Below are 24,136 nucleotides of genomic sequence, written 5' to 3' on the forward strand. Positions count from 1 at the left end.
GAGCACGTATTCTTCCATTCATGTAATGGATAAATATTTGCCTCTTTTTGTAATAAAAACTAGAAAAAGAACACAAAGCAATGTGAGTGATAAACAATAAAAGTTAACGATTAAAGTTTGATTGATTAAAACATGACTAAAAAAAAAAAAAAAGTTTCAAAGAAAGGACCAATAATGGCGGTGGTCTCACCAAGGTGACCAGAGTTCAGATCTCAAGTCCTCCCTGCCCAGAGCCTGCATGTTCCCTCCATGTCCATGTGGGTTTCCTCCCGGTGCTCCGTCTTCCTGTCACACTCCATTGGCTGTTGTGAGTGGGCTCACCCTGCGATGGGCTGGCGTCCTATCCAGGGATTGATCCTGCCTCGCTCCTGACTCTTGTTAGGATTGTGCTCTACCATGACGCCTGTTAATTCTGTATTAATAATAAGCCACACATGATTAGTTTAATAACTGGAAATTTCCAGCTATAACGTCCACGTATTTGAGTGTATAGTATGAAGGTAACGGTGTCTCTTAACATTACTGTTCTCATGATGTATGTCTAAAGCAGAACGATGCTAATATGCTTTTTCACTTTCAGTAAAATGTGACACTTAAGGAAAACAAAACATTTAAGCCTTTTGAAACATTAGCGTTTTTGACAAGATGCTTAGAAATGATTTACGTTAATTTAAATTGCTTAGATAGCATAAGTCTGAGACTAAAATATATTTCTGCTTACAGCGGCCGTCGCTTCATCGTTGCAGCCTTACAATAAGCGGGGCAGTTCATCCTTGCAGTGGGCGTGTCGTGAAAGACACCGTGGGCATGGTGTTGAGGGCATTCCGTCACTGACGTGGTAGCTACTGTATCCACCGCGTGCTGCTGTTGCTCTCAATTTGTTCGCATAAGACCCTCGTGCTCAGACTTTTTAACGGCCATAAGATCAAGCAAAGGTGCGGAAGTTGAGACAAAGTCGATCGTGGGGATCGCGCACGGGTGGGAATGCCAGCAGTAAGGAAGACCGCGAGATGCTGAGCGCTTTTAAATTTGAGGATGTGCCTGAGGCCGGTTGGTTTGCCTTTCAGCAAATCGCACCTTCGCGAGTTTATTGTGAATGACGGGGGTCGCGCACTTTTAAGCTGGTGCTACGTTACTTTATTTTTCGTTCTGTGTCCCGTGAAATGTAATGCTACATCTGACTTGGCGGAGTCGCGTTACATGGGGATTAGTGATGGGCTGTCGACACCGTTGCTGGTCACTTCGAGGCTTGTTTCAAATAGTGATGGGCTGCTCGATACTGAGGTTTCCACACTCCGTCGAGCTTTCGAAGCATGCGCCAAATGCGCCCGTCACGTGATTTTGAGGTACGCTAGCGCGATGACGTCATTTTTTTCTGCACAGTCAGCAGCCGATTTGGTCCCTCGCTCGTCTGCTGAGCTTCTTTGGCTTAAAGTGTAACAGCAGTTGTTCCTGCTGCAGCGTTAATGTGCGCTGACGCGAGTTCAAATCGTAATTGGGGTTCGCGTATGGTCATTGTCCAAAGTTAAAATAAGGATTTTGCAAAAAAACAATAAATAAATAAAAGCACTTGTGTACTACTTGTTTGTAAGCTAGCAAATTTATTTTGGAGACTTTATGAATGATTTACATGGGGAACCTCTTTCCTTTGTGTGGAATCGTGTCCACCTAGAATCTGTAACAAATTGATGAGCATATTTTGCGTAAGGCAGCACGTATTATAACAATCCAGCGTCTCTTCTACCTCCATGTCGATCATATCAGAGAGGCTAAGAAACGCTTCACCAAAGCCGATTTGCTTCTGCGCACGACACTCCACATTAAACGTTTTACTACTCAGTGATTCCCAGATCTGTAGCTGATTTGTATTATTGATTTCCAAAAAGCAATGTGAGTAAAAGCGAGCTCTGCATAACTAATCATAACTGTCTTTAAAACAGAATCAGCGCCATCAACAGTGTCTTCTGCGATTCAGGGAAAGCCTCGGGATTTCTGCGAGACAAAAATGTTGAAAGGAAACTTTGCGAATTCATCCAGAAGTGGACATAAAGATCACTCAAGTACTGACAAGAAGGAGCTGCTGGATAAGCACATCTGGAGCTAAACTTTCAAAAAACATCTGACTTTCTCAGCAACACCCGACCCTTATGAATTCATCTTATCAAATGGGGGTAAATAAGTAGTCTTCCGAAGTGCAGCACAACAGAGTAAATCATTGACGTAAATAGAATTCTTGAAAGACTAAGCTTTAGTCGTTTCTGTTTTCTTAAACCATCTTCAGTCCCACAATCCCCCGCAGTCACTGACACGTTTAGCGTTCCCTGCTCCTCACCTGTCGTGTTACCCAAAGAATCAGCACGGAGTTTCATTCAAGGCTTTACCGTCCGTCCTGTCACACACATAAAATAAGACACACATTTCTTCTACATACGTGTCGTCCAATTATAATAATAATAATAATAATAATAATAATAATAATAATAATAATAATAATAATAATAATAATATTGCAGGAATGAGAAAAAGCTCAAGATGGTAATATTTATTCGATGAGCCCTGACATCAGGGTGAGGAGGTGCCTTGTCTCCTGTTACGTGAGCTTGTCTGCCGCCCCTCACTTACACTGGAACGCGTTACACTGCGGGGGGCAAATGCAATGGAGAATACCGACAATGTAGACCTTCAGAAGTGGAATAAACCGACTGTACACTGAAGCATTGCACTGTCAAATGCAAAAATACAAATTAGAACATTTCAGATAAACGATGAGTTTTGTTAATTATAAACACTGCAACAAAACTGTTATATGTGCTGTTACTTTTATTTATTCTCACCAAGCGTTAAATATCTAAACGGGAAATGAATATGTTTATAATAATTCTTATTAAAATACACTGTCAAAATATATTAATGAGAAAACTGAGACACATTGGCCTTTAATCAAAAAGCGTGTGCGCTGTCATTTAGGACACAATGCATTGTTAACGTCACGCACTCTCTACTGACGTGATGTCACGAAAACAAAGAAACAGCGCAGTCCATGCAAACTCACAGCCTCCTTGATTTCTGACCTTATGATTAGTTGTCAATATCATATAAAAAAAGTAATTTTAAGAAGATGACAAGACTGCTATAGTCAGTTCAATAAACGCTCCGTTTAAAATGTTTGCATATACAGAATATAAAACAGAATCTCAATGAAGTGGGACTCGCGAGTAGTAACGAATAATATTGACAATGAGAAATTACGGCGGCGCAGTGTGTAGCGCTGCTGCCTCGCAGTTTGGACACCAGGGTTTGCTTTCCGGGTCCTCCCCGTGGAGTTTGCATGTTCTCCGCGTGTCTGCGTGGGTTTCCTCCCACAGTCCAACGACATGCAGGTTAGGTGCATTGGCGATCCTAAATTGTCCCTAGTCCCTGTCCCAGTTCTTGGTGCCCAGGGTTTGTTTCTTGCCTTGCGCCCTGTGTTGACTGGGATTGGCTCCAGCAGATCCCCGGTGACTCTGTAATTAGGATAAAGCGGGTTGGATAATGGATGGATACCGTATGACGTACGTTTTGAAGAAAATTAAGCGTTGCATAAAAATGTTGCGCGTTTTACCTAATTTTTTTCTATAAAGTTGATATTTGACAATATATCTTTGACACAATGTATCAGAGAAAGGCAGTGCACAATAAAAATAATGAATTGTCAGCAACTATCTGAATTGTCGTTTCTGGCCGTCACTTAACTATATCAACTGAAGTGTGTAATGTCAATACAAATGACAAAATATAACTAGAGAGTTAAGTTTCAGAGAGACCCTCACAAATATCGAGGTCAATGCCTTCTAGTGTGTTGAGGCTTCACAAATCCTCCTTTACCTGCTCAGGTCTGCTCAGCACTTCGACCGCCTTGACGGTTCATTAGCTAGAACCACGTGTCATGATACAATCCCAGTGCGCATGTCTGCTCGGTGTTTCGACTCTTTATTCATTGAGCTCCGTTTGAAGTACATAAGACATTAGCAGAGTTTAAGAACTTAACGGAATTGACAGAGAAATGAATGTTTGTGGATGATCAATACACTGTATATATATATATATATATATATATATATATATATATATATATATATATATATATATATATATATATATATATATTGCATGTGTGAAAAATACAAAATAGCTAACTTTACGCAATATAATCATGACTTTTATTAATAAAAATGGGTTTTACCCTTTTTATTGATTATTTAATTCTAATTCAAAAAAATTAAGAATGATGTTAATTTATTATTTTTCTTAAAATGTTAACATTTTTTATATCTGATTTTAAGTAAAAAAACTACACTGTGATGTGAACACATTTAAGTTAAGTTAAATTTAATGACACGGCACTTCCTCTCACACCGACGTCTTGGTCTTTACAACAACGCATTCAGCTGTAACGCTTATCCATAATAAGAGCTGTTTTACTACGAATGTGTAAGTATAAAGCATATTAAGTCCATAATGAATAATAGTATTGAAAAAAATAACATGTTGGATAAACATAAAAAAAATATGGCAATCAATTACATTCACCTTTTAAAGTTCTTTCAATTAACACAACTTTTCAGTAAATCCTACAATGGTATTTAATGTAAACTTAGCATTGCTTTTTGAGTTGAGTGAAAATAAAAATGTGATACGAACTTATTGGATTAACTAACATTTTCTTTTACAAAATATTCAATATCATCCACTTGCAGAGCCACAGCACCATACGTCACCGCAGTTTCAGACCCGCAGTTGTAGACCCGCAGTTGTAGACCCGGAAGTGACGTTTCAGGACTGACTTCGTAACATTACTTTCGGAAGGTTTCGGCAGGTCTCGGCAAGTAAGTCTTCTCCAAGTCAGAACTGACGTCACCGCAGTTTGAGAACGGAGAATCGGAAGATAACTTTTGGAAGGTTTCGGCAGGTCTCTTTAACATGTCGACAAAATTAAAATCGTTAAGATCTGTGTTATTTGAAAATAGTTTTCGTTTACATTCATGAAACGAAATATACAGTATAATTACAATGTTTGCACCACGTTAGATTTTAGTAAAACGTTAATAATAAAAGTGATTACATTTTTTAAAGAATAAACATTTTAGCCAATCTAATATTTTTAAACATGTATGTGAAGAAAAACGGCAATACGTTATACACTGAATTATGCTATATATTAATTGCCTTACATTGAACTTCTCTAGTTTTTATCACTTATTATTATAAGCCACCAAAAAAATATTATTAATAACCCTAATGTATTTATATAGCACCCTTCCTATGCCCAAAATTCAGAAAGAACAACAAGACCTATATAACATTGGCTACAAATATCTCCACTAAATAAAGATAAATACAGGATATACAAAACATTCAAATAGAATAAAAAACAATAATCCAGACTAATATACAACATATAATACTACAACAAATTTTTGAACAAATAACATAATTTGTGATAAGGCAACCCCAGTACTTGGACAGATAGAGGGGGTAAACTGAAAGGGCAGAATGTCAGGTCTGTTTAATGTCTTCCTAAACGAATGAGTTAAAAACAAATGAATGGAGTCAGCTGATGTCATTAATTTTGGGAGGTCATTCTACAGTCAGGGCGCTATATACAGCTGAAGGCCCTGCTGTCACCACAGAGTGCAGGTTAGTGGGGGCACAGAATGAGAGGACCTCAGTGGGCAGGTCAAGAACAGAATTTGATATTCAATCCTGTAAGACACAGGGAGCAGTGAAGCTGCAGGATGGCTGTGATGTGCTCGCCGTTGCCAGTCCCTGTCAGGACTCTTGCAGTTGAGTTTTGAATCAGCTGGAGCTGTGATATACAGTAAGATTAGAAGTGGCACCTGCCAGTAGTGACTTACAATAATCAATGCTGGATGTGATAACAGCAGGGACAAGATTTTCACCATTAGAAAAGGACGGGAATGAGCAAACATAAGAAATGTGACACAGGTGGTAGTTTCTTAATGTGGCTTACATGGCTGAAATAAGAAAAGGAGGAATCAAAGTGACACCGAGATTCTTTGCAGTAAAAGAAGGTCTGATGAGACCATCACCCAGAATGGCTGAAGAGGAGCTTGTTTTCTTAAGTTGCACTTTAGGCCGCTTTGCAGGAGATAAGTTATGTTGCAATTTAATTTTAAAGAGTTTTGCTCTGTTCAGGTTTTAATTTTAATTTAATTTCACTGAAGCAAATTGTGAGCTGAGAAGGCTGTGATGAAGTGTCACTTTTAACATTGAAACAGATCTAAACATCATCTGCATAAAATGATAAGCCAGTCCAAAGCTACAAATAACTTGCTCAAGGGAAGCACAGAGGATGTCATTTCATTAACAAGGGAAGTCAGATGGAGGAACTCCTGTGAGAAATTAAGGCATGAGGCTTACCCTGGACATGACATAAGCTGCATGGCCACAACGCCATATGCAATAACTTTTACTTTTACACAAACTGGGACAGGAGCTCCTCAAGATGAAGGTAACAATGCTTAGCTCAATAAGGAAAAATAAGCCAGAGCTCCCATCTCAACTGCTGGCCACACAGAATAGGCCAGTGAAGACCTTCACGTTTGTATAAACAAATGACACATCCTTGGTGCACAATGTGACCTGCACAGAGAGAGGAGATTCCATGGCCAGAAATGATAATGGACGCTAATTCTACAAAAGAGGAGTGGAGAATTTAGACAAAACATTACGCTGGATGCTGGCCACAGACAATTTTTCAACGTATTGAACATCTCATAAAAATACTTTTGTCATCTGGGCAACCTTGAACCGAGGCTGGAACAGGGAGAAGACAGAGCCATCTTGAGGAGCAGAGTAAACCATTGGTGACACCTCACATGCTACTGGGATGACATGTGCCAAAGACCCCAGCATGTACAGCCATTGTGTCGATTCAACAGTCCAATCCACAGAGGAACCAATGATGGTACCTGTAGTGTGTATGCATAGTGAGTGTGTTTGTGTTTCTCACTGTGTGAACTGTACAGTTATTACAGTATTGTGTAGAAAATGAAAATATTAAATTCTGCTTGATAAACACATAGAATGTGATCTGAGAGTAAACAGGTTATTTACATTGCTTGTTAAACTAAAGTGACCTTCTGATTTAAAAAAAAAAAAAGTCCCAATAGTACATACGTAGAAAAAATGTAATCATAAATTGAGATTCAACACAATTCTTTCATGCTTCTCAAAGAGAAATTAAAATATGAGGTTTGTAAACTACTGTATTTGTGAAGGACTGAAGTGTGAGGCTATCTAAAACTACCATTGAGTGTACTTCAGTAATGTGTTAGTGACTTAGAAAACCACAATATTACATTATTGCACATCAGCATCTTCATAATGTCCAAGACCTCAAATCTTTCACTGCTGTACCAAAATAATGTTCTGTCCTCCAAGGAAACCCTCAAAAACACTACATTATCTCCAAAGGAGACATTTTTACTAATTTTCGTGTTTGTTCTGTGATGAACTATTTTTAAAAATATTTTAAAGGAGCCTTTAGATAGCACTAAGTGGGCTTTAAATGAGCAATAGACCCAAAAAAAGACTTGCAGTTAAATTGTTTATTTTCAAAAACTACCCACCTCAAAGGAAAACAGAAAAATCAAAGTATTATAAACTGAAATCAACAGAGTATTAATGCACAATAAAATACAAGTAACAATCAATGTAGCAACAGACAATAATTATACTGATTCATTAAATATGCAGTTTACTTTAAGTTTCATTTTATCCCGACATTTTTGAGTGAAAAGTTCCATATCATCCCTAAACTGAAAAATAAATATAAAGGGTTCTTTTGCCAAAATTAAATCTTCAGTTTCAACTGCATCGATGATGTCCTGGAGAGCTCGGCTTTGGTCCTCCTCCTCCATCTCCAGAAAATGGGGCTCAGACACGGCACCTCTGAACAACTGTCTATGTTGGTGCAACCATTTTACTGCAGTGTGGAGGTCCCTTTTTATTAGTGGTTCCTTTAGATAAAGACCACAAAGAGAATTAAACAAAACATGTATTTCTACATGCCTATTTAAATAATATTAGATATTACATACAGTATATACCTCCTCACTGCTCTGGGTCTCATTCACACTCTCCAGTGCCCCTTTAGTGAACGCCTTTGTCCTGTAAGAAATATTCACACGTTAGCCAGAGAGAGAGAGAGAGAGAGAGAGAGGAGATACCTTTCAACAGCAAAATTCTCCAACAGAATGAAGCACCACCACCTCCTGATCAAGGGTAAATCACACTGCCATGCAGATGGAAAAAACAAAGTACATTAAAACCAGTAACAGATATTAACAAATAATCAGAGACATAAGTGAAAGCTTACAGCTGTGAAGTCAAATGGCGCATCCAAGACAAGGTGCAGAGCATACTGTGGAGCACACAAAAGAATTATCTTAAATTAATATTTAATCTATTTGCATACAGTACAGTGCACACTCTACTTATTGCAATTTATTTATAGTGATTCTAAAGAATTCCCAACCTAAAAAATAAGTTTCTTTGATTTTCTCACCATCAACATGAATACTCCACAATCCACTGACCCAACCAACTGCTGTGGAAGATTCTGAAATTGAAATGGATTCATATCACCTACTGCAAGTTACAAAAGAATGTCCATTACTTGTAGTCCTCTCAATGACATTCCTATAAACTAACCTTGTTTTTAATTAGTATCCATGTGCCTGAAGATATTCGTTTTGTCATGTTACTGTAACAAAAACAAACAAACAAGTCTTACACATACAAATGTAAATATCCAATATGTGCTGATATTTAGGTAGAGTAAGAAAATCTTGATGTAAGCAGAATATAAGCACAACTTCTTAAAGTAGGCATGTGTTATCAATATTAGTGTGACGGCATTTTGCATATACGGGTTGGAAAATGGATGGATGGATGGATAACTTAAATATTTATAATATACACTTGAATTAAATAAAATATTGTAGTCTGGCAGTAGGGGCAGTGATAATGCTGTGATGGTCTGCAGTCTAAACCACATCTGTGGATGGCAAAACCTAAAATGTGTAACAGTATAAATTGTTATAATGTAGAATACCGAGTTAAAAGTATACAGTATGTACCAGTACTGGACATACATTAAAAATAAACTCTCAAATGAATTTACCTTCATGGAGAACTGCCTTCTTGAAATGACTCTTCAAATGCTTTTTTAATTTTTCCAGTTTGGAGGGCTTAAAAACATTACCACTACAAAAGGACAATGGAACAAGGTGCAACATCTGTTGCATTGAGTCAGCAGTGGTACTGACTCTCCCAATTGAATAGTTATGTGTTTCTATAAAAATGACAAAAAAGCAGGATAGCTTTAGCAAGTTTAAATTCTGTATCTACAGTAATCACTCACAATACTAAATAACTGTTTTAATCAAGCAATCAAATTTGAATTATTTTGTGCATTTTACAATTAGTATTGTCACAAAGCAGCTTTAACTATTTCCAGGCCATAAACCTGGAGACAAAAATCTTGGTGTCAGTACCAGATTATAATTGAACAAAATAAAAAATGGTCTGTTTTGTTTTACACAAATTAAAAATAACATAGCAAGTTTAAAAAGAAAAGACAAAGGACAAATAGGAATGCAGATTCATTGTAAATTTTACTTATTGGACTGACTAAGCAAATATATTTTTATCCTAGATTTGAAGGCTGACAGACTGTCAGAATCTCAAACCACTTTGGCAGGGTTGTTCCTAAAACAGTGTGCTTTACAAACTACTGTTTTATTTCCAGCTACAGCTTTTTTTTTTATTCTAGAGACAACAAGATATTCCACTTCCTGTAAGAGTGATTGTAAGGAATTAAAAGGTAACTCAAATATTGAGATCCTTAACTATGCAAAGTGATACATGTGATCACCAGTACCTAATAATTCAATACAAAATACAAAATTTGCAGAAAGAAAATGTAAAGAAAGCAAAACAGGGTGATATATACTGTTCATATTTCCTGGCTCTTGTAAGCTCTTCAGCCGCTGTATTTTGAACTAAATTAAGTCTGTTATCAGCCACAAAGCCTTATAGTGATCCATGTAGAAGTAATAAAAGCATGGATAAGTTATTCAGCATCATGGAATGCTAACATAATCTAAGTTTTGCAATATTTCTTAAGTAAAATGAAGACTACTCTAGATACATGTTTAGTATGTGTATCAAATGAAAGATCATCATTTTCATTGTAGATATATCCAAGTTTAGAATTAGTGCATTGTGAGTGATAGGGGTGCCATCAACAGACATGTTACATTCAGACTGACATTTTAGCAGCTTTGAACCAATGACTAGCACTTCTGTTTTTTTAGAATTCAACAAATGAAAATTTCAAGGAATCTACTTTCTAACAGGTAAACCTCTATTTTAGAACACTGAGATGGTTCATGTAGTTGATCAGATGAATATCATGGTCTATAGTATCAAATGTGGCACTTACTGTAGATGTAATACTATGGGCCTAAAATGCAACCTTCGTCAGTGGAGTGCAAATCATTGAATACTTTGACTAAAGCAGTACCTGGGTGAAAATGTTACAAGAGATTACTTTTATTTGCAAAAATATAGAGAACCACTTACCTACACCTTTCTCTAAATTTCAGAAATACAAGAAAGATTAGAAAATTGGTCTATAATTTGATAGATCACAGTTAAAAAGATTTCTTTTTTTACATTAAGAAGAGGTTATTAGCCAATATAAATAATGTAGGTACACATCCAAGATTTAAAAACTAATTTATAATACTTAAATGTGGCTTACCAAAGAGAAAGAAAAGATCTTTCACAAATGTAGTAAGAAAATGAAGGAAGATTTAGACTTGTTAACTAATGCACCAAATTCTGAACATTCAATTTGGGCAAAGGATTTTAATTTCTCAGCTTTCTTAAAAGCAACATCATTTGACACTACTTCACTGGCTAAATAAGAAAACATAATTTATTATAAAGTGGTGTAGAATTTTGAAGCTTATACCTAGATTACTTTCTCATTTGAAGACTTAATGTTCACTTCTTAACCGAATAGGAATATGTTTGTTTCATTTTCATTAAAAAGTCGCGCCCACCCCCCAAAAAAGAAAATAATTAAAAGTTAAATAAACACTACGTTAACATTCGTTAGGAAATGAATGGATGGATGAATACAATTTATAAAATATATTACAAACAACAAAACGAAACTTAAAAGATCTTAATTTAGGTTAAATATCGTCTTAAAGTATTGGGAATTTTCCGTTCATCAAGAACATAGACTGAACTTTGAGCAAAATGCATTTTTATCGTATTTTGCTGACAATGCAACATTAAGTGTCGATTTCTCCAGTTTTTACGAGGCAAACCACCGTAACCAGTGTTGCAGTTATGAACAATTAGCTCGCCAGCCAAAGATTACATACATGTAAACGTAAAGTTAACTTTTCAAACTGTTCTGAAAAACGTTTTGCAAAATGTACAGGTTTATAATTATATTAAGAATAACAGTAGTAATAATAATAAAAATAATAACAACAACAACAATAATACCGTGCTGTTTTCTGTCATATTTTGTTCGTGCTCAAAAATGCTGCGCTCGTGCTAAAAACTAAGACTTGTGTTCGATAAATGGAGGCGTTGTTTTCGCCTTGCCTAGAAATGGTAACGTCACTTCCGGGTCTAAAACTGCGGGTCTACAACTGCGGGTCTGAAACTGCGGTGACGTATGGTGCTGTGGCTCTGCAAGTGGATGCTTCTCAAAATATTTACTCTTTTAAGTTGAAGCAACTAATGTTCATAATTTAACCCTACTCAAATGGTTTATGTAGTAATAACTCAAGATTTTAATTGGAATAAACTTAAAAAGGTTTATGCAATCGATTGCCATAATTTATTTTAGTAAGCATAACTCAATATCCTTACCTTTTCAAACAGAAGTCATAAAAATGGAAAAAAGCACAAAAAGCACAAGAGTATGTTTTTTGTATTTTAATGTATAAAACATTATTACAATATTTTTCTTTACAAACAACAGTAATTACAATGTAGATTTTATTTTACCTTTATTTTCTCTTCACAAAAGCCTACAGCCATCTTGGGCTCATTAACACTGACATTTACTTTACAATCCAAATTGTTCATTTTCTTCTAAATGTTTGCTGGTCACAGTATGTAACTTTTACAAAGGAAGCTTAACTGTGAATCTGTAAACTTAATAACCTTAACAAAACCTCCATATTGATAGCTAAATGGAAAAAACTCCAGCAAACAATACTTTTTTGTCTGATATATGGTCATATATACATACATATAAAACAATATGATCTTCTAATATTACAGGAAATTAAAGTGGGTGCAAAAATAAATCATTAATATTAGCACATTAAACTTTTATTTATTTATTTATTTTAAAGAAAGAACCTTTGAGTTATGTTTCAGACCATCCAATTCCAAAAACAATTTTAGGAATACTTCAAAAGTACCAAATATCTGAGCTCTTTAGGGTACCTTAGATTCATTGAAGAGTGCTGGCCATCTTGCTTTGAAATCTTCAGTCCTTTGGAGAGAAAATGTTTTGGCCATTTTTTGGCTGTTAACACTGCGATGCTCTTTCTTCCTCACCTCATGTAAAAGCCCCTCTTTTTCTTTTTCAAGACTTTGTTTTGTTTCCCCAGCTGGATAAGATGGAAGACAATTCACTTCAGCCTTCTTGGGTTTTTTAATATTTCATTCCTGCAACTGCTTCTTCTTTAATGAATTCAGCTCAGGGCATCCAAGGGACCTTCATGTTGTCCTGTAATTGGCCATTTTATATTTTAAGCTGGTCTGCCAACCATAATAACCAGACTAAGAGCCTGGCTCCTTTAAACATGGGTGCTTATCTGACCATGTACAACATTACTATGAAGAAGTCAGCAGTGCTTAAGCAGATCTGCCTTTGAGTAACTGGAGCATTTACAATACCACCTCATTTCACACCTACAAGAATTGCAAATAGAGCAGCATTAATGATTAAAAGTAAATACGTAATTTTAGACATGGAGTAGTATCAAGTGCAGCTAAATATATATATATATATATATATATATATATATATATATATATATATATATATATATATATATATATATATATATATATATATATATATATTTACTGGTGATTACCTGTCATAAATTTAAACACACACACACCATTTTTACTGTATTATGCAATGTAATTTCTTTACCATAATGACATAATTACATAATTCAGAGATATATCTGCTTTATAAGCTAGTATACCAATTATCTGTTAATACAGACTGCCACCTGCAATCCATACAAAATAGTATACTAAGAGAATATATTAAAAATTCTGATAGAAAATAATGTATACCTCTTAGAAATAACCATATTTATATGTGCCATGGATCGGAAAAATATATTACATAAAATATCAGTTCAACAACTTCACGCAGAAACGATATGGCTTGTAGTCTTCTTTAAGTTTCCCCGTCTTCTACCTTGCAATTACATTTTTGTAGCATCATAAGTTACTTATTCTGAAACTTTTTTTTTTTTACCCAGGAAGTACCTTTATATTGAAACTGATGATACTCTACACACACTCCGGTATTTTAAAAAGTACGCCGAATGTAAGACCTTCGTTAAAGATTTTTTAAACTTATATGAGCAACTGCACGTCTCCGTGTCTTCAGATAATTAATCACTCTATGTAATTTATAAATTCAGTTGCAAATTTTGCAAACTTTGATTACCGCAAAACAAGTGCTCGAAAAATGGCGTTTTGTGGACACATTAATGACAAAAATACTGTACTTACCTACTAAATGCCTGCGATTTAAGCTGCAGTACACAAACATCTTAATAAGCTGTTCACATTATCGTAGCTTATATGGAAAGTAAGTTATTAACATCTTAACCAAACTGCGCACATTAAAAAAAAAAAAAAATGATATGAAATATCAATAATTAATATCTTACCAATTTCAAGGAATGCTTGCAATGAAAAATGCTTTCTGTTACTAAAGACCCGCCAATTCTATGAATATTAATCAGGTGATTAATGTGCACAAATCAGAAGCTCTTCAGTGAGCGTACACGTATGACGGTCACTGTGAACGAATGAGAAACTGCTCAGTGTGCATGCGCAAAAGTAAAATCCCGCCCAACCATGTATAATTGGATTTAAACAAAAATCTTAGTAAAGGAAATGTAATAATTAATGTAAAGATGAAAGTCCGTGTGTTGTGTTGGGTAAACTATTAAATATAAGTACATTCAAAATTTTACAATTTCTATGTAAAATAGACACATTTATATGAGTAAAATAAATTAGACCATTCGTGGTGATAAAAGACAATAACCAAAGGTTTCGATTGACAACAAACGTGAATGTTAAAATCACCAACAATAAATTCTTTGTCATGGGAGAGGGTGATATCATCCAGGAGATCAGAGAATTCAGAAATGAAGATATCATTAAATACAGGAGGTCTATAAACGACAGCAAACAACAAAGAAGGGGAGCTGCACACTAAATGTTTAATAATAATAACAATAACAACAATAATAATAATAATAATAATAATAATAATAATAATAATAATAATAATAATCAAATTTTTTCTTTAGATGAAATTATTTACATAACTAATAATGCTCCGATAAGAAATAGGTTTTGCTCTTATTATTATTTTGCTATATCAAATTATCCTTGGATTCCCCAGGGACCCCATGCAGTCGGCTGTTCTTGTATGTAAAATCTGTCGGTAGGTTGAATGTTAAATGTGTCTTTTCGTTTCTGATCGCTATACGGCACTTCCATCTTGGGACAATTCGCTATAAACAGTTTCAGCCAATATTTTTGTGTAGATTTAATATACCGCACTAATGAATAAACTTAATTTATTAAATTACTCAGATTTACCTAAAATAAATGAGTTTGATTAAATATAAATAGTGTCAAAAATATATTTATTTTAATCCGATTTTCATTTGAAATACTCAAAAAAAAAGAGTGATAATGCAACGCTGGACAATAATGACTGTATAACAAATAAAGGCTAAAATTCCATATTATTTGAACATACCCAGATAGTCACAACAACTGAGTTATATTTTCAAAAGTAAACATTTCAAAATTAAATCAAATGTCTGAGGATAATTTTTACTGAATAACTGACATTCAAATGTCAATGCAAATTTTCTTTCTTTTTTAAACTCACACTCTCTCAATCAAATAATGTCCCAGGAATGAGAGGTAAACACGTCCTGCATTTACGCCAGCATATCCCATTAAATGACTGGCCGCCTTTTCCACTACTTTTCGGTATGTAATAGCGATAATCCTGAAATAAAATAGGACGTAGGAAATCACAGCTGTTTTTTTTTTTTTTTCATCGCTAAACAAATCTCAGTGTTAAAAATTAACCAGAAAATACATGACGTGTGCAGAACATGAATTAAATAAGAGATCATCAAATAATACCGTGACGGTTAGGCAAACGTCTTTTATGTTGTTTACAGGTCGTAGTTTAGGACAAACGCCATATCGTCCTCAAACTTATCTCAAAGTGTCATTTTCTTTTTCTGTGTAAAATAGTAGTTTTAAAAGATAAAAAAATATATATGAACATTCCTAACTACCCACATGAAGGGGAAGGTATCATGAACACAAAAACGGCTTACGTCTGTAACTAACGAAATTAAATATTAGTTATTCATTACGGAATTAATGTGCTTAATACTTACACATTCGTAGTAAAATAACTCCTATTATGGATAAAAGTTACAGCTGAATGCGTTGTTGTAAAGACCAAGAAATCGATGTGAGACCAAGTGCAGTGTCATTAAATTTAACTTAACTTAAATGTGTTCACTTCACAGTATAGTTTTTTTTTTACTTAGGATAAGTTATAAAAAAAGTTTACATTTTAAGAAAAATAATAAGTTAACATTATTCTTATTTTTTTATTGAATTAGAATTAAATAATAAAAAAAGAGTAAAACCATATTTATTAAAGTAATGATTATTTTGCGTATAGTTAGCTATTTTTTGTTATTATTTTTCACACATGCAAGATTTATTTTTTACAGCCAATCAGCGCCTTCCAAACACACAGCGGACAGCGTGAGCCTTCATTGTCGGCGGCGCGGCCTCTTCGTTTCATTGTCTTAAATTGAGTTGTCAGACTATTTACTGTTGAGTGCTGTTTGAGCTGCCGTTTAGTACAACAGGTGGCTTACTGAGCTCTTAAATCGATATTGAAATGAACACACAAGCCTCCTAAATGAGTTATTGAAATGGCTACGTTTACAGTGTCCGTTTTAGGAAATCGTAGTTTTTTCTTGTTCCCGTTATTATAAATTATAATTTCTCAGTGTCACATATTATTCGTTACTACTAACGAGTCCCGCTTCATTGAGATTCTGTTTTATATTCTGTATACGCAAACATTTTAAACGGAGCGTTTATTGAACTCACTATAGCAGACTTGTCATCTTCTTAAAATGACTTTATTTATATGATATGACAACTAATCATAAGGTCGGAAATCAAGGAGGCTGTGAGTTTCATGGACTGCGCTATTTCTTTGTCTTCGTGACATCGCGTCAGTAGAGAGTGCGTGACGTTAACAATGCATTGTGTCCTAAATGACAGCACACGCTTTGTGATAAAAGGCCAATGTGTCTCAGTTTGTTCATTAATATATTTTGAAAGTTTATTTTAATTAGAATTATTATAAACAAATTAACCATTTTCATTTCCCACGTAGGTATGTAACGCTTGGTGAGAATAAATAAAAGAGTAACAGCACAAATAATAGTTATGTTGCGTTGTTTATAAATAAGAAAACTCATCGTTTATCTGAAATGTTCACCTTTGAATTTTGACGTTTGACAATGCAATACTTTAGTGTACAGTCGATTTATTCCACTTCTGAAGGTGTACATTGTCGGTATTCTCCATTTTATTTGCCCCCCAGTGTAACGTGTAACAGTGTAAGTGAGGGGCGGCAGACGAGGTCACGTAACGGGAGACAAGGCACCTCCTCACCCTGATGCCATGAAGGCTCTTCTCATAAATATTACCATCTTGAGCTTTTTTTCTCCTTCCTGCTAGTTTAATATTATTATTATTATTATTATTATTATTATTATTATTATTATTGAACACATATGTAGAGGAAATATGTGTCTTATTTTATGTGTGTGACAGGACGGACGGTAAAGCCTTGAATGAAACTGAGTGCTGATGCTTTGGGTAACAAGACAGGTTAAGGAGCAGAGAACATTGAATGTGTCAGTGTCTGCGGGGGATTGTGGGACTGAAGATGGTTTAAGAAAACAGAAACGACAAAAGCTTAGTCTTTCAAGAATTCTATTTCCATCAATGATTTACTCTGTTGTGCTGCACTTCAGAAGATCACTTATTTACCCCCCTTTGATAAGATGAATTCACAAGGAAAGGATGTTGCTGACAAAGTCAGATTTTTTTGAAAGTTTGGCTCCAGATGTGCTTATCCAGCTGCTCCTTCTTCTCAGTACTTGAGTGATCTTTATGTTCTCCTCTGGATGAATTCGCAAAGTTTCTTTACAACATTTTTGTCTCATTAACACAGAAATCCCGAGGCTTTCCCTAAACTGCAGAAGACACTGTTGATGGCGCTGATTCTGTTTTAAAGACAGTTGTGATTAGTTATGCAGATCTCGCTTTCACTCACATTTCTTTTTGGAAATCAATAACACAAATCAGCTACAGATCTGGGAATCACTGAGCAGTAAAATCGTTTAATGAGGAGTGTCGTGCGAATATACAAGTCGGCTTGATGAAGCGTTTCTTAGCCCCTCTGATATGATCGACATGGAGGTAGAATAGACGCTGGATTGTTATAAAACGTGCTGCCTTACCCAAATAAATTCATATTAATTTGTTACAGATTCTAGGTGGACACGATTGCACATCAAGGAATGAAGTGTCCCATGTGAATCATTCATATTGTCTGCTAAACGTATCTGTTAACTTGCAAACAAATACTACATAACTGTTTTTAAAAACTTTGGGCAGGGACCTTACTTTGGGCAGGGACCTTACGCGAGCTCCACTATTGGGCTCATTTGATTTTATCCAGCATATGAATACGTCAGCTAACCTTGCAGATGCAGCAGGGCCAACTGCTTTTACGGTTTGACGTACATAAATTTAATATATGATTGGCTGAAGTCTACATGATTTGTCACGCCCATCTTACTCCGGCGTGCAGCAATATCTACTTGGAGCAGTTCAGCAGATGATGGGGCTGAGCAAATCGGCAGCTGACTGCGCAGATATCAATGAAGTCATGACGCTTGCGTGCTTCAAAATCACGTGTCGGGCGCATTTGAAACAACAGCGGCGCTTCGAAAGCTCGATACGTTAGTATCCAGCAGCACATCGCTAGTTTTCTCTTATAAGACCCTCGTGCTCAGACTTCTTCACGACTATAAGATCAAGCAAAGGTGCGGAAGGTGAGACAAAGTCGAACGCGGCGATCGCGTACGGGTGGGAATGCCAGCAGTAAGGAAGACCGCGACATGATGAGTGGTTCCTTTTAAGTGTTGGGGATTGAGCGCTCAGTGGAGGAGGCGGAGGCGGAGGAGGAGGAGGAGGAGGGGGCGGCGGCGGCGGCGGCACAGCAAATCGCACCTTCACGAGGTTATTGTGGATGGCGGGGGTCGCGCACTTTTTTGCTAGTGCTTCGTTAATTTATTTTCCGGTCGGTGTCCCGTGAAATGTAATGCTACATCCGACTTGTCGGAGGCTCGTTAAATCGGGATTGCTTCTGCTCTCTTCGCTCTCGTGCACTTTTCCGCGCCGCTTCTCCTTTTGATTTCGCGCATGCTCCGAACTGTGCAGTCCATCGGGCACGCGCTTGTTCAGCCGCTCGCTCCCGCACGGCCCCGTCGTTTATTCCTGATTTTTCTCGAGCTCTGCGTGTTCTTTGTGTTTTTTCCTCTAAAGCTGTCATTGTCAAATTTTATTAAAGTAGCGTCGCACGATGTAACTTTACAGGGCGCGTTCAGGTTTCATTTCCAACTGTGTGCCTCATACTGAGACATGTTAGAAATAATTTAAATTATATTTTTTTGTTATTTTCTTATCAGGAAAGATGCTCGTGCGGTTTCACTGTAACAGGGAGACTTTGATTTGTTTAATGGGAATTAAAAAATACAAACATTAAACAAGCTAGTGCTGCTGGAGGGATACAGTAAAATCTACAGCTGGCCTGGCATTACGAGTACATTTTTTGTGATATTTGAAACGGTATTGTTTAATGTCTTTTATCCTTTACAGCTACTTTTAGTATTTCTGTACACTTTGATACTTTAGCTTACTAGAGATGGCCGTGTTAAATGAAGAACAGGACTCGAGCCACTCGGGCTGTTTGTGTCGGACCCACTTGAAGCCATCAAAATACAAAATGTGAAAGCTGCAGAGCTCAGCAGAGCCGCGACTCGACTATTATGGGCTGGAGCTCAACTGTCTGTCCTCATTGTTTAAAGTGGCAGTGCCGCCTCAGAGACCTTGGTGAGCAGATTCTGATGCCCATGTTGGTGAATCCCTGTTGAGCCCACTCCTATCTTGCCCTTCAGACCCTCATGCCACTAGGTGGTCTTTAGGTACGATTCCTGCTGAAGTCTCTTTTTAAAGGGCATATCCATCTTGTGGTTTTCCACCTCCTTTCTTTCCCACCTGCTTATCTCTTCCTGCTTTGCTGACTCAGCTGATATCTCCGTGATTTTCACACACAAGTTCCAAAGTTGTAGTTCATTAGTTTCTGGTTCATCTTGCAGATTATCCACACTTGATGTGTCAACAGACCCTTCTGTGTCATCTGTGCTGTCAGGATCAGTAAACTCTAAATTATACCAATTTCTGCTTTGCCAGCCCAATCTAATACTTTATCTGTATGCCACCATCTCTGTCTACATATCTCACAGTTTGCCCCATTTTTTAGACAAACACAATTATTCCGTCTTAACCCATGAGTTACCCATGTAGACTAGATTACTGTAACGCACTCCTCTCAGGACTACCCAAAAAAGACATAAATCATTTGCAACGAGTGCAGAATGTAGCTGCTAGAATCCTAACTGGGAAAAGAAAATCCGAACACATTTCTCCAGTTTTGATGTCACTACACTGGTTGCCTGTGTCTTTCAGGATTGACTTTAAAATACTGCTTATGGTTTATAAAGCCTTAAATAATCTGCTTCATCTTATATATCAGAATGTCTGACACCTTATATTCCAAATCGTAACCTTAGATCTTCAAATGAGTGTCTCCTTAGAATTCCAAAAGCTAAACTTAAAAGAAGTGGTGAGGCGGCCTTCTGCTGTTATGCACCCAAAATCTGGAATAGCCTGCCAATAGGAATTCACCAGGCTGATACAGTAGAGCAGTTTAAAACACTGCTGAAAACACATTACTTTAACATGGCCTTCTCATAACTTCACTTTAACTTAATCCTGATACTCTGTATGTTCAATTCTTCATAATAACTATTCATAGTGACTCTATAATCCGTACTGACCCCAACTCTCTCTTCTGTTTCTTTTTCCGGTTTCTTTGTGGTGGCGGCCTGTGCCACCTCCACCTACTCAAAGCATCATGATGCACCAACATTGATGGACTGAAAGCCAGAAGTCTACGTGACCATCATCATCAGGTCCTTCCATGAAAACCCTAAATACAAAGAGGACTGTTTGACTTATGTTAGGTATAGATTGCCCAGGGGGGACTGGGCGGTCTCTTGGCCTGGAACCCCTACAGATTTTAATTTTTTCTCCAGCCTTTGGAGTTTTTTTTTTTTTTGTTTTTTCTGTCCACGCTGGCCATCGGACCTTATTCTTATTCTATGTTAATTAATGTTGACTTATGTTTATCTTTTATTGTGTCTTCTATTTCTCTATTCATTTTGTAAAGCACTTTGAGCTACATTTTTTTTGTATGAATATGTGCTATATAAATAAATGTTGATTGATTGATTGATTGATGAGTTTGCTCAACTTCAACATCTTCTACTGGGACTGAAGAGTTTAGAGTCTCCTTCTCATCTCCAGTGTCTTCATTATCTGATGTAGTGTTAGATAAATCTCTCTCTTCATCTCTCTCACTGCTGGTGGTATGTCGATTGTCACCTTTACCGTTGACTTTACGTAGTCTAGAATGGTGGGCCCTTCCAAGAGCACCTCCAAGTCTGACACATTTCACAACTCCATCCTGTCCAGTGACATCTGCAGGTCCCTTCCATTCTGCACAGTCCACTCTTGTCGTCCACTTTGTCTCAGATTTATCATTTTCAGAATTAACCTGTCTCTCTATGCCCTCTATGCTTTACACATGGCAAGGCTGTCACTAACTGAAGAATAATGTTTATTCAAAGATGTTAGAATTGGCAAGAATATACCAATACAATACTACTTATGGAGGTTATAGGAACTTTCCATGGATTATTCATTGTCATCTAGTAAAATATTTAGGAATCTTGTATAACTAGGAAAATAGCTCTTACAGCTAAAAAAAAAAGGGATTTTCGTCAAAATAGCTAATGCCTGGTAAATTAATTATACATATAAATCAGTCAACAAACACTCACTGGCAGATGGAATTGAGGATCTAAATTATCTAGAAGGTGACATCTTCCAGAACTGAAAGTGGCTGGTTGTCCAGGCTTACGAATTCCACAAGTTCCAAGGGGAACTTTGGACACATTTAGCAGCAGAAATATAAAAATTAAGGATGTGGACTCACAAGACAAATGACACAATCAATCAATCAATCAATGTAAATTGTGCAGAAAATGCAAAATGAATTTAGAATATCAGAATTTAGTTGAGGATGTCAGGATGAAGCTTTGGAGAGGGCAGCAAAGACCCCCAAGGCACTTCTTGGCACACTGGTGGAACAAACCTGTGGGTTAAAGTGCCCCCCAGAGAGCTCAATCTGGAGGGCTTTTTCCTGATGTCCTCCAGTTTTGCCCCCATCCTCTTTCCACAACAGTGCCCAGGGTTTGCCCTGTGATGGAGCAGCTTTTCTGATTGGTTTCTTAAGGCCTTGTGCTTCATTTAAATGCCCCAGGAGACCACACCGTAGAACAACACACTGGCTACTCCTGACTTTTAGACTTTTAGTAGATTTCCAGCAGCTTGCTGCACACATCAGAATACCTGAGTCCTCTCAGGAAGTCCAGTCTGCTCCGGCCCTTCTTGTGAAGCACCACTGTGTGGTCAGACCAGTCCAGTTTGCTGCTCATATGGACCTCTAGGTACTTGTGCTCTGCACCACGTGCACGTCCTCCCTCTGAACAGCGAGTGCTCTTTGGCCTTCCAGAAGTCCACCACCAACTCTTTTGTCCTGCTGATATTCGATCAGCAGGTGGTTCTCCCAGCACCACAAGCCAAAGTTCTTCACGTGCCTCCTGTGCTTTGACTCGTCTCCATTATTAATGCAGCCAATGATGGAGGAGTCTTTTGAGAATTTGTGCAGGTGGCAAGTGCTGGGATTTTACTGGAAGTCTGTTGTGTAGATGGTGAACAAGAAGGAGGAAGAACATTTCCCAAAGGTGCTCCAGTATTACACACCACTGTGGTTTAGAGGGTCCACAGCTCAAATCAAAAAGGCCAGTTTTCTAAATAGATAATCGCAGCACTCGTGGCTTAGAGGGGATGTAGTAGTGTGGCTGGAGTGGTTCCCGGGCACACCTGTAATTGTTACCGGGAGTTGCTAATCGCCACACCTGATCCACGTCCTTGTAATATATAGTAAAGCGCGAGGCGGATCGGGGGGTCAGAAAAAAGGAAAGAACAGGAACAAAGGTTAAGGGAGAAGAAGCCGCCAGTAGAAAGAAGAAAGCAACAGAGTTTTAAGACAAGACTGCTTCCAGCAATTATCATTTTAACCTCATTTTAAAAGGATGTTTTTATTGGATTTTAACCTCCACAGTTCGCCTGTTTTAACAGATTATTTATTTAAGAACTATTTGAGACACTGCTCTTTTTTATTTGGACACTGTTTGGGGTTTTGTTTTTAATAAAAGCACTTTTTGCACCATCCCCTTGCATTGTTGTTGATGTCTTTACTGTCTAGCTCATTGGTGACATTACCGACGGTGTCGGGTTCGAGAGCTCCCCAGAAGCCTAGGTGGGAGCATGGTGTAGAACTTGCATCTTCACAACCACCAGTTCTGATACACAGCCCTTGAACCTCACAAACTCTTGTCTGTTGTTCATGTAGTCCAGGAGACTGAGGGGGGCATCATGATGCATAGCCTTGAGCCTTTTCAATAGTTGATGAGGCTCAATGATGATAAAGGCCATGGAGATACCCAAGAACATGATCGTGATTGTGGTGCTGGCTTTGTCCAAGTGAGGAATGATGTGCTTCAGACGACAGTGAAGATATGTGTCTGAAAGGATCCATTTAGCTGACCCAGGAATTGGAACACTTCGGGGTCAGGGAATATAAAAGGATTGTGGAAATTTCTAGACGGCAAGCTGATCTGGGTGGTAGGAGGTGTTAAGCACTGCAACATGTCTGGGAGTGGAGGATTGTAATTGTAGAGTATTGTGATTTGTTTAATGAGTATTGTGGAGGAGACAGGTGCTTTATGCACTGTGTAATAATGGAAAAGTCAATTATTTGGACTCTTATCTGGTGTCTGGAGTCTTGGACAGGGGTTCAAGGGATACCAGTGATAGCATCCCTATCTGTCGGAGTGAAGAAAAGGACTTTTTAGCTGACCCAGGAATCGGAACACTTCGGGGTCAGGGAATATAAATATATATATATATATATATATATATATATATATATACTGCTCAAAAGAATTAAAGGAACACTTTTTAATCAGAGTATAGCATAAAGTCAATGAAACTTATGGGATATTAATCTGGTCAGTTAAGTAGCAGAGGGGGTGTTAATCAGTTTCAGCTGCTGTGGTGTTAATGAAATTAACAACAGATGCACTAGAGGGGCAACAATGAGATGACCCCAAAACAGGAATGGTTTAACAGGTGGAGGCCACTGACATTTTTCCCTCCTCATCTT

The 24,136-nt window shown here is 37.1% G+C and overlaps 1 protein-coding gene across 12 annotated transcripts; it reads right to left on the reverse strand.

Annotated features, from left to right (window-relative positions):
- Nucleotides 1–7,706: 7,706 nt before the first annotated feature.
- Nucleotides 7,707–11,758, reverse strand: LOC120528408 (structural maintenance of chromosomes protein 5-like). 12 transcript variants are annotated; one of them, XM_039752568.1, is made up of 8 exons: nt 11,593–11,753; nt 9,188–9,358; nt 8,716–8,767; nt 8,570–8,623; nt 8,381–8,425; nt 8,232–8,296; nt 8,112–8,172; nt 7,707–8,021 (listed from the first exon to the last, which is right to left on the reverse strand). In XM_039752568.1, exons 3-8 carry the CDS (start codon nt 8,761–8,763, stop codon nt 7,734–7,736), a joined length of 561 nt encoding a protein of 186 aa, XP_039608502.1. In that variant the 5' UTR covers nt 8,764–8,767; nt 9,188–9,358; nt 11,593–11,753; the 3' UTR covers nt 7,707–7,733. The 12 variants fall into 12 exon arrangements, 7 of the variants coding, with proteins under 7 accessions (XP_039608502.1, XP_039608505.1, XP_039608501.1 ...); XM_039752571.1 differs by lacking the exon at nt 8,570–8,623; XM_039752567.1 differs by lacking the exon at nt 9,188–9,358 and having other exon boundaries at nt 11,593–11,752.
- Nucleotides 11,759–24,136: the final 12,378 nt, after the last annotated feature.

This window comes from Polypterus senegalus, chromosome 4 (assembly GCF_016835505.1).
Source record: "Polypterus senegalus isolate Bchr_013 chromosome 4, ASM1683550v1, whole genome shotgun sequence".
Classification (NCBI taxonomy): domain Eukaryota; kingdom Metazoa; phylum Chordata; class Cladistia; order Polypteriformes; family Polypteridae; genus Polypterus; species Polypterus senegalus.

What these genes read in the sequence shown, in the direction of transcription:
- LOC120528408 (XM_039752568.1), bottom strand. Translation starts at nt 8,763, where the DNA reads ATGACAAAACGAATATCTTCAGGCACATGGATACTAATTAAAAACAAG. An exon ending in GTGGAGTATTCATGTTGATG is followed by an intron (nt 8,426 to 8,569) that starts GTGAGAAAATCA and finishes TGTGCTCCACAG; the next exon opens with TATGCTCTGCACCTTGTCTT. An exon ending in GAGAATTTTGCTGTTGAAAG is followed by an intron (nt 8,173 to 8,231) that starts GTATCTCCTCTC and finishes TATTTCTTACAG; the next exon opens with GACAAAGGCGTTCACTAAAG.